Source organism: Bison bison, unplaced genomic scaffold (genome assembly GCF_000754665.1).
Source record: "Bison bison bison isolate TAMUID 2011002044 unplaced genomic scaffold, Bison_UMD1.0 scf7180017864148, whole genome shotgun sequence".
In the NCBI taxonomy this organism is placed as follows: Eukaryota; Metazoa; Chordata; class Mammalia; order Artiodactyla; family Bovidae; genus Bison; species Bison bison.
In genome coordinates this window covers 7,903,693-7,914,228 of record NW_011494720.1, presented here as the reverse complement: position 1 = coordinate 7,914,228, position 10,536 = coordinate 7,903,693, and the positions used below count along the sequence as shown (strand labels likewise).

Here is a 10,536-nt window from a genome sequence, read left to right as displayed (position 1 = left end):
CCCGACCCCCTGCGTCCCCGGACCCCCTGCGTCCCGCGGTCCCCTGCATCCCCCGACCCCGGCCGTCACTCGCGCCCTTTACTCCGAGCGCAGACCCCTGCCCAGGCGGATGGAGGAGGCTGAAGGCCGCGTGTGCGTCTGCCGGCTGATGTTTGGGAGTCTCCAGAGTGACATGCACACCTGACCCGCACCCCCAGTTACAGCTCCCCAAGGGGCCCCCAGTCATGGACTTGCTGCTCTGGCCACGGGCAGCAGGCAGACGCGCCCGCGAGGAGAACCTGCCTTTTTGTCTTGGGTTCCTCTCCTGCTCTCCTCGCTGTGCGCACGCCCACCACGGTGCGCACGCCACCGTCGCTCACGTTTCATTTGACAAGACAGTCCGATAGCTACGATTTTGGTGGGGTGGTGGGGTGGTGGGGCGGGAGGTCATTGCCCCATTGAAGAAGTCGGGTAAAGCATACAGTTATTTGCCAGGCAGAAGGTATTCGTTGTTAACGTGTGCTATGTCCTGGCTTTCCTTCCAGCTGAGGAGCATTCAGGGAATGATAGCTGACGGCTGCTGCTCTCACAGAATGGTTGCCCCTTTTCTTCTCGCTAAATAGTTCTGGTTGAAGTACAAATAATGAAGTAGAAACAATGGAGCCCTGTGTATTATGCAGCCTTCCTAACCAGCACGACCTTCTATGGTAGTGTCACCATCAGTGTCCGAAGGGTGGTAGCAACCTAGGGAATGTTTAGGGAGAAGCCACAGTTCAGGAGCGGGTAGCCACGGAAAAGCTTTTCCCTGTCAACTGTGCAGTCATTGGAGAATGGCTTGTATTACAGGAATTATTGAGTAACTTTGAAAAAGTAAATATAGAGGAAGTCCTTCAAACCGGAGTTTTTAATACTCTGCCTTCTCATTCTGGCCCTCACCAAGGAGGTGGCTCAGTGACTTCCTTATTCCAGAACTCAACTGCATATCTGAGAAATGAAGGGGCTGAACAGAATGGTGTGTGTTTTACATAAGATAAAGCCCTGGAGGCTGAGACCATGACTGTCTTCTCTCTAGTAGGCCTGCCTTCCTTGTTTCCTGACCTACAGAGCCAGTAGGTCAGTAACAGCCCTACTGACCCCCACGTCTGCTAACTTCATGTAGACACCTGCATCTTTGTAACTCTTCTCCGTTCATCTTTCCTGCAGAAGCTGAAACTGCCCAGTGGATTCTGTACAGCTGCTGTACTTTCCACTAAAAGTCCACTGAAATGCCTCTCACCCTTTCTCATATTTTAACCACATGGAAACTTACACAGGGACTTTCTGTATGGTTTAGAACCACTGAGGCCTCTTGGAAGGATCTTTTAAACTTGGAGAAGTAATTTAAGATACTACAGATTTTCGTTAACTTGGTGAGCTGGCTTTGTCTCCAAGCATGACTTCTGAGTACAGTGGGTGAGGGGCTTCAGGCAGTCAGCTCCTGACTCTCCTGGGGAGGAAGGGGCATTGCTGGAACTGGGCTTCAGTGGTCAGCAGCCCAGCGGGGAAGAACGCTCCTTGCCCACCTCTCTGCCTTTGTCCCACCAGGATGCATTGGGGCTGAGGGCCGGGGCTGCCCCCTGGAAATCGCTTATAGAGCTCAGGAAATGAGGTTCCTGGACTCTGGGAACCTTGTACCCATTCAGATGCACCGCATGTAAAAAGAAAGAAAACCACTAAAGCTCCTGGCACTAGACGACTGCTGGCAGCCTGCCTCCCAGGTCATCTTGACATGCTGGCTGAGAACCGCCGTGCCTTCAGCTGACTATAGTCCTGAAGCCAGACAGAGTTGAGAAAGAAAATATTAACCGGAAATAGGAAAGTCATTGTAAATTTTACCACTAAGAGTGGTTTCAAAATCCAAAACGTCTTATGTTTCAAACCTCCTGATTAGTTTACATTAGGAAAAGAGTTAATTCATACAAAAGTCAGTAACTCATTGAACATCCATATTTGTTAATGATCCTCACAGCCGGCTGAAATGGATGGACAGGTTGAGATCTAAAGTGATCTTAAGTCTTAGTCTTATGGGTCATGGCATGATTAGAAAGAAAAACCAAAAAACCTTGAAACCGTATACATGTACTCTAAGTCTCCTGCCTCTCACTAGCTCTGTGGTCCTCAGAGCTACTTAATATTTTTCTCAGTAAAATGAACAGCCTGGTTAGATTATTTTTAAGGTCTTCATTTCTGAATTATATTCATTACCTAAATTTGCATTAATCAGTGCAGTGGGAAAGGATCTTTTAAATCAATCGGGCTTAAATACTTTTTTTCCCTTACAGACTGCTTTTGTTGTTGATGAAGTGAGCAACATCGTAAAAGAGGTAAGAGGAGAAATGCTTCCTTTTTGAATGTTTGATTAATGGCTTATATGAGTGAAAATAATGTGTTTTAAATACTATCTTGGAATTGTTTCAGCTGAGCCTGTGTGTTTTGGCATTTCAAATAACAGTTGTTACTTCAATGAATATCTAGATAAGAATTACTCCCATATTATGTAAATTATATATTTTGAGACAGGAAATTTTATATACTGGCATTATTATTGTCACTAAAGCTTGGTTCTATAATCTTTTAGCATAAAAGACTCATGATATACAAATAAACATTTCTAATGTTTAATGAAGAGTGAATATTAAAAAATTGAACAACTTCTAGTCACTCAAGACCTGGTGCTGCACTTGGGGCTCTTTTTTTTTTTTTTAATATTCCTAAACCATCCACTTTATTGACATGGTACCCCCTTTAGATGATAAGAATGGGAGTCAAAAAGGCTATTTGCTCATTCATTCAAAAATACATGTCAAGGGTGCATGCAGGGGACTGACGCCCAGAGAGTTTACAAAATTGGGGAGGGGAGGGCATTTATCGGATAATCACACTGCGTTCCTCGTGTGGTACTGTGAGGGATTACCCATCTAGTGAGCTCAGAGCTGGGGTCTGGAGAAAATAGAAGAGTAGGGTTCCTGTGCTGTGTTGTGCTTAGTTGCTCAGTTGTGTCTGAGTCTTTGTGACCCCACGGACTGTAGCCCGCCAGGCTTTTCTGTCCATGGGGATTCTCCAGGCAAGAATACTGGAGTGGATTGCCACGCCCTCCTCCAGGGGATCTTCCTAATCCAGGGATCGAACCCAGATCTTTCAAACTGCAGGCGGATTCTTTACCGACTGAGCTACCAGGGAAGCCCAAGAATACTGGAGGAGGTAGCCTATCCCTTCTCTAGGGGATCTTCCCGACCCAGGAATCAAACCAGGGTCTCCTGCATTGCAGGCGGATTCTTTACCAGCTGAGCTACTGGGGCAGCCCCAGGAGTAGGGTTAACTTAGCGAAAAGAGGGGAACAGATATTCCAGACTGAACAAGTGCAAGGGCCCTGTGGTAAGGAACGTCCTGGTGTGTCTGAGGGACTTGTAGGGAGGTGGGGGTGTCTGGACTAGTGCGGGGCGCTGGGGAGAGCGCCTGGGGCAGGAACGAGGCCAGAAACAGCGCATAGTGAAGCTGGGGGCTCAAAGACGGTCATTAGATGATCTCAGTTGGACAATACCATTTGAAGTTTTCTATATGATTTAGAGTTGACTTTAATGCAAACTGTTGTTAATGCAAGTTATTGACAAATGCCAGAGTGATTAAAGAACTACAACTTATTTTTATGAACATCATCAAAAAGCAAAATGATTAAAAAAAAAAAGCGAAGTGATCTTGTTCTGCCATATACAGTATTGCACACGAGGCATCATTTTCTAGTTGCTTTGCAGGATCTATAACACTCTGCTTTTCATTGTTGTTCAAAATACAGTGTTTCTTAGGAACACAGTGGGGAGCAGGAAGATGGGTGAGTTTCACTAGAGCTGTGAGAACGGGAGTTGGTTTGTTAGGAAGTCTCCTTGGGTCTCACTTGTTTTCTGCACAGTCTTTGACTTGGTTGCCAGGCAGCAAGTTTGATACTACTGCAGCCAGAGCTTCCCAGTCTCCCTGGAAGCACAAGTAACATTGCGGTTGGTGTTCCTTTCACGTTGACCACCCGATCACTCACTTGAGCAGCTTTTTCTGCCCCTGGGCAGTAGGTTAATTCTGTACTCAAGCTATTATTAAGTACTGCATAGTAGTAAACTTGGATGGGTCCAAAATTAGAGGAAGGTTTTCCTCCCTCCCTGAAAAGCAGTGAATTCCAAAGTGAATGTGGAGAGAACGGCCGGAGTTAGTGGTTTAGCTTGAGCACAGCCCCCACTTTGACAGAGCTGCTCGCTCAGCCGTGTCCAACTCATTGTGACCCCACGGACTAGCCTGCCAGGCTCCTCTGTCCATGGGATTATCCCAGCAAGAATACTGGATTGGGTCAATATTTCCTCCTCCAGGGGATCTTTCTGACCCAGAGGTTGAACCTAAGTCTCCTGTACCTCCTGCATTGGCAAGTGGATTCTTTACCACCGAGCCATCTGGGAAGCCCCATTTGACAAAGCTGAGCCCAGACCTATTAATACCTTTGTCCCCTGAAACCAGGACAGGCATAAACATAAAAGGCCCAGAAAATCATAGAATAGGAATATCCTCACTACCAACTTCACCAAGAGGTGAGGCCAGGGATCATGTGTATTCCTGAATAACCCCTGAAGCACACAGCGTGAACTGTCCCAGAATACAGCAGAGAAGAGAAGATAAGCAGTTTCATAATAAAAAATGTGTCACAAACTTAAATAAGGTTTTGAAATAGAGCAGTTCTTTAGTTTTCTGAAAAACATACTTCTGTGATGACATTACCAGAAAATGCTGAATAAAGGAAGTATTTGTAAATACATGATTATCTGGATAGGTTTGTACATTGTTGATTATACAACCCACAAAGATTCCTCTATCTACTGTACTTTTAAGAAAGCAATGGAAAAAAAAAAAAAAAAAGCAATGGGCAAAGGGGAGTATTTTCTAGCCTCAGTGGGAAGAAAATGCATTGCTTATCTCTAGATAATTAATCACAACAGCAAACATTAAATTCAGTCAAAATGTTTAAAAAATTTGACAGATGCTATATAATTACGTATTTTAACAAATGAATAAAGAGGGCTTTCCTAATGGCTCAGTGATAGAGTCTGCCTGCAAGTTCAGGAGATGGGTTCGATCCCTGATCTGGGACGATCCCATATGCCAAGGAGCAGCCGTGCCCGGGTGCCACAGCTGTTGAGCCTTTGCTCTAGCGCCCGGGAGCCACAACAACTGAGCCCACATGCCACAAGAAAAGAAGCAATGAAAAGTCCAAGCACTGAAACTAGAGAGTACCCCCTCTCATCCCAACTAGAGAAAAAGCCCTTGCAGCAGCGAAGATGCAGTACAGCCAAAGATAAATAAATAAAAATGTTAAAATGAATAAAGGGACCTCTTGATAGCCCAGTGATTAAGAACCTGCCTTCCAATGCCAGGGACACGGGTTCGATCCCTGGTTGAGGAACTAAGATCCCGTGTGCCATGGAGTAACTAGACCCACACACTGCAACAAAGATCCCAAGTGCTGCAACTAAGACCCAGTGCAGCCAAAACTTTAAACATGATAATCAAAGTGAAAGATAAAGCATTCAAATGGAATGTAATACTGCTAAAAGGTATGTCTGCAAAGGAGTCCTCAGGGTTCCCAACAGGCTTGCTTTCACTTTATGCAAAGTGTAACTCGGCAGTTGGTAGGGCGCAGTGCTCACTGTGCTGGCCTCAGGAGTGGCCCGAAGGGGTGCTGTGCCAACACTGACCGGCTGTGCTCTGTCTTCCAGGCCATAGAAAGCGCCATCGGTGGCAACGCCTATCAGCACAGCAAAGTCAATCAGTGGACCACAAACGTAGTGGAGCAGACCTTAAGCCAACTCACCAAGCTGGGGAAGCCATTTAAGTACATCGGTAAGGCACCTTTGCTTCTGGTGGGTGGTGGTGGTGGTTCTTTAAGTACCGCTGAGAGGGAGTCTGTGAGAGGAGACAGCAGAGGCAGTTCCCAGAGGAGCATGTCACCGGCCTGTGCACACCCACCTGGGCTGCGTGGCTGTGGGAATGACTGCAGACCACGTCCCAGGACGTCACAGCATTTCAGATCCGCTGCTTTTAGAGTAAGCACGTGGTGAGGTGTCAGCTTCCTAGGACCAGGCGCTCTACCCCTACAATCATTTTCATTTTGAACGTCAGCCATGTGATCTAATACACATATGAGGACAGAGGAATGTGTTGCCAAGTAGATTCCTCTAATAAAAGTTTGTTTTTCTTTAGTGACCTGTGTGATCATGCAGAAGAATGGAGCGGGCCTGCACACGGCAAGCTCGTGCTTCTGGGACAGCTCCACCGATGGTAGGTTTTCCTTCCCCAGGAAGGCTTGTCCCCGGCACGTCCCTGAGGGACCCTGCTGAGATCTAGACTATTCAGACCCATGTTTTAGGAAATGTGTGTTGGTTGTTTCATGTCTTTGAATGCATTATTTATTAGTCACCTTTTAAAACGTTTTATAGAAGAGAGACGGGCCAACCTTCTGTTGGCTACAGAGAGTTGAGTACTGAGCGTTTGGCCTGATCCTGAGAACTCGGAAGGCCCGGCTCTTCCGGTTTTCAGGGCAACACGCCTCCTTCCCCCCGCAGGGAGCTGCACCGTGCGATGGGAGAACAAGACCATGTACTGCATCGTCAGCGCCTTCGGCCTGTCCATCTGACAGCCGCCCCGCCCGACCTCTCTCCTTCCACCACATCCCTTCTCTCCCATCTTCTAACCACCAGCCGGCTATTCAGCGATCTCCTTTCTCATCCAAAGTGTGTTTTTGTGGCACTCTCAACATGTAGAGAAAAAAACAAATAACCACACTGCTCTCTGTGACCTGCACACCAAGTCAGAGGCGTTGTCACCGCAGGTAGGCAGGAGCCTGTCCTGCCGCTTGTCTTAACTCTGAATGTTTCTTCTCAAAGGTGCTAAAAGCCGAAATCTGCTAGTGTGAAACTTTCTCTACTCTCTGAAACGAATCAAATACACTAATTTTCCATACTTTGTACTTTTTGTTAGAATAATAAATTATTCCGATTTAAAGTGTGTGTTTTCTTCATTGTCTAAATAGTATCACAGGTAAATTCACCATATTTAGTTACTGGCTAGAATTTGTAAAACTGTAAAAAAGCAGGAAAGGTTGCAGTTCTGCTTTGGTTCTCTCCAGTACGGTGACCACCCGGGGGCTGGGGGCTCTTGACTGCTCTGCTGTGTCCTGGCTGGATTTCTGCCCCGAGCATCAGTCACTCTTCACTCTCAAGTCCTTTCTCTTCTGGAGCTTCAGGGGCAGGAAGTGGGCAAGCTGGACATTCTTTTAGCCAAAGGGCACTCTCGGCCCAAACCCGACCCGTAACACAGCAGCTTCTACTCATCAGTTTTTCAGTAGCAATCACAACAAACGTGTTTTAGTACTTTACTGCTTACGCACTGTTTTCACAGTGGCTCATTTTGTGTCCACAATAATTAGCCCATTAAGGAGTCAGAAAAGGTGTTGGGAGGTTATCTGATTTAAAGTTATATCCAAGTTAAGTGAGGTGGGGCCCAAACCCTGGTCTTACCTCGCCTTCAGGGCTCATCCAGGGCCATGTTTACACAACAATAGACACACCTCTGCATCACCTGCTGAACTGGAAAAAGCCCTGCTCTCGTCCCTAAAGTGCCTAAATGGTCACCTTAATGCCACATGCAAAGAGGAAGCCACTGTACATAAACAGGATCAAATATTAACAGTGTAGTAACATCCACCAGAATGGTAGTAAAAAGCTAAAGATTCACACGATTTGAAGAAAAACCAGAGTAGAGAAACGCAGTCTCAATGAAGCCACTCCCACAGTGTGAATCTGCCGTAAATAAACGTTTATTGACTTCTGATTACAGTGATCATTCTGTGACCCGGGGTAGTGTGCTCGCTGAAGCACTTCCAGGGTCTAATATTCAGCTCTAGCTTTCCCATTGAGCCTAAGATTTAGAGTTGTTTTATTTTACAAACATTTACAATCCTTTTGTAAAAAGGCAGTTTCCAGTAGCAGAAAATCCTTCTGTGTTTCATAGTCTGGCGTTACATTCTTGTGTCCTACATCCAGTCCTCAACGAGATGTCCCTTTTCCTCACCCCTTCTCTAAGCTTCGGTGTTCTTCCCTGTGAAGAGGATTCCAGGAAATAAGGTACTGACCACGTCGTATGTAACATACTGAACAGTAACTTTACCTTGAGTAAACAGTTCACAGAGTACTTGAGGCTGGTGACATTTGTCCTGTAACCTGCCCATTTAGCAAGCTGGCTTTACATACTGAATCTGAACTTTTACTGCAATCTGTAATTATGTACAGGAACAATCTTACAAACCTTGAATATATTTTATATATCCCCTTCTTTAGCCTTTCAAATGGGGCTTAAGAGAGAAAACTGCATCACTGCGCTGCTTTAATGATTTAATAATAAATCAAGCGGACCTTTATCCTCATGGATAATGAAGCTCTCTAGGGAAACTGAAAGGTCTGTGGTCATCTTCCAGGTTCCCCAGACTAGACCAGTATAAAAAATTATCCCCAAGATGATGTTATTCACGCCGTTACCATGGAAAAACTAAAGTCAGCCCTTTGGATTTTTAATTTTAGTTTACAGAACTCTGATAACCCTCCAAGACCAAAAAAATAATAATTTTCCTGCTACCATCTAAGGTTGCTGGCAGACTTTAGTGTTATAACCTAGTACCTATGGCACATGCTAAATGCTATATACTTTAAGCACATTTTTACATGGAAGATGTAATATGTTGACATACATGATACACCAGAGAAGATAAATTGAAAATGCATGATTTAATAAAGAACCATTTCCCCCTACTTTCTTTCATAACTTCCTTGTTTCCAATCTAGTTACAGAAAGTTAATAAATACTCCCTTATTTTTCATTTCACTGACCTGATGCTATCAAGAATCAACGTACGAAGATCAATCATCAGTTAACAGTTACACTACAGGACAAGAATAAGTTGTAAAAATGCCTAAATGTGTACAGCTAAATGCCTCAGATACTTTACAATTACTGGTAAAAGCGTTCCAAATTATGGACAGTTACAACGATTAAAACTTGTAAACTGTAACATACTAGAATACATTAATCAGCACAAGTAACTTTTCATCAGTTTACATAAAATTACTTATATGAGTCTTAATAGAAGTAAGTTTGGTAACAGAAAATTTTTTCAATACCTCTGAATATACAGAATCAAAAAAAAGGAATCACATCATTGCAGATGTAAAAACCAGTAAACTTGAATTACCCTTGCAACAACACAACTGTTTGAATTCAAACTTTCTTATTTACAGGGTTTTAAAAACAAATATAAATGGAATCCATATTAAAGGTATGTTAAATTAAGAAGAAAAGTACAAAGTCATAATAAATAGTCTTTCAGGAAGCTCTCTAAGGCCCGGCACTACCTGAAGAGGACTATGCCTTTGAGCTCTGCGTGGTAGCTGGAGAGTCAATGCATAGATGGAGAAAGTGGAGGCGCTGTTTGCAGGGTGGAACAATCACGTCCCTACCTGTTGTGTTTGCCCAGATGGCACGCATCAGGATGTCTGCAGTGCTCACAGGTGAACCGTTCAAGAGACGAGTGTGCATGCCAGAGGAAAGGCAAAGGAGACAGCTCCACCTCCCACACTTGGCCTTGATAGAAAGGAGCTGGGGTCTCCAGGGCCTTCTCCTGGATTCAGCAGCTCCAGATGGCACTTACGCAGAGCAGTTCACCCGTTTACCTGACGACCGTGTGAAGCTCACGAGGCAGGAATGATTCCCCACAAATTACCTTCTCCCCAAAGATGTTCTTCCATAAACCATCTAAAAATGTGTTACCTTCTTGCACCTAGTTTCCAAATGTGAAGCTGAAGAGCTTTTTGGCAATAACGAATCTGTAGTATTGTTATCAGTCACTTGTTTAGCTTTTATTGGAAAAAAAAAAAAAAGCTCTACAGGAGTATCGTCCTTAACAGAGCTACTACTGCTCAATGGAATTTCATGGGTACCCTCCTCCCCACCCCAACCACAGGGGCCTCATCCATATTCATGACATAAGGCTCACAGACCTCTAGAAGACTCGTGACAGTGAGACCCTTCCCTGTCAACTGGAGCTGACGACCTGTCAATCCTTAAGGAACCCTGTCGAACCCTCCTCAGAACTCCTGAGACCCTGGCTCTGCTTTGGTGGCGGTCTTCACCTCGAACCTGCCCACCCAGCCTCCCTCTCCCCCTCAACAGCCCTTGCGTAGACATCTCATAGCAACCGACCCTGGTGACCCGAAGTGGAGATGCGTGGTCATCCGGAGCCCCGGCCGCTCAGTGGGGAAGGACCGCCCTCGTGGGGCAGCCTCAGAAATGGGCTTCCCTGTGAAGGGTCGACAGCTGGTGCCACGGGGCAGGGGAGAAAGGGAGCGAGAAGGGAGCGCCACCACGCTGCGGGCCACACTCACAAAGGCTTTCCGGGAACTCAAAATCAGCAAACTTTTTTTTTAAAGCATGTAA

General features: G+C 45.4%; 1 protein-coding gene across 1 annotated transcript in view; it reads left to right on the top strand.

The window, feature by feature from the left end:
* The window catches only part of DYNLT1 (dynein, light chain, Tctex-type 1), a 17,769-nt gene extending 10,716 nt beyond the window's left edge, over positions 1-7,053 (top strand). Inside the window, exons 5-8 of the mRNA XM_010840912.1 lie at positions 2,196-2,342; positions 5,769-5,892; positions 6,253-6,330; positions 6,615-7,053. Of these exons, the coding sequence (XP_010839214.1) occupies positions 2,196-2,342; positions 5,769-5,892; positions 6,253-6,330; positions 6,615-6,685 (420 nt within the window). The 3' untranslated portion in view covers positions 6,686-7,053. The remainder of the gene's footprint in view (positions 1-2,195; positions 2,343-5,768; positions 5,893-6,252; positions 6,331-6,614) is intronic.
* Positions 7,054-10,536: the final 3,483 nt, after the last annotated feature.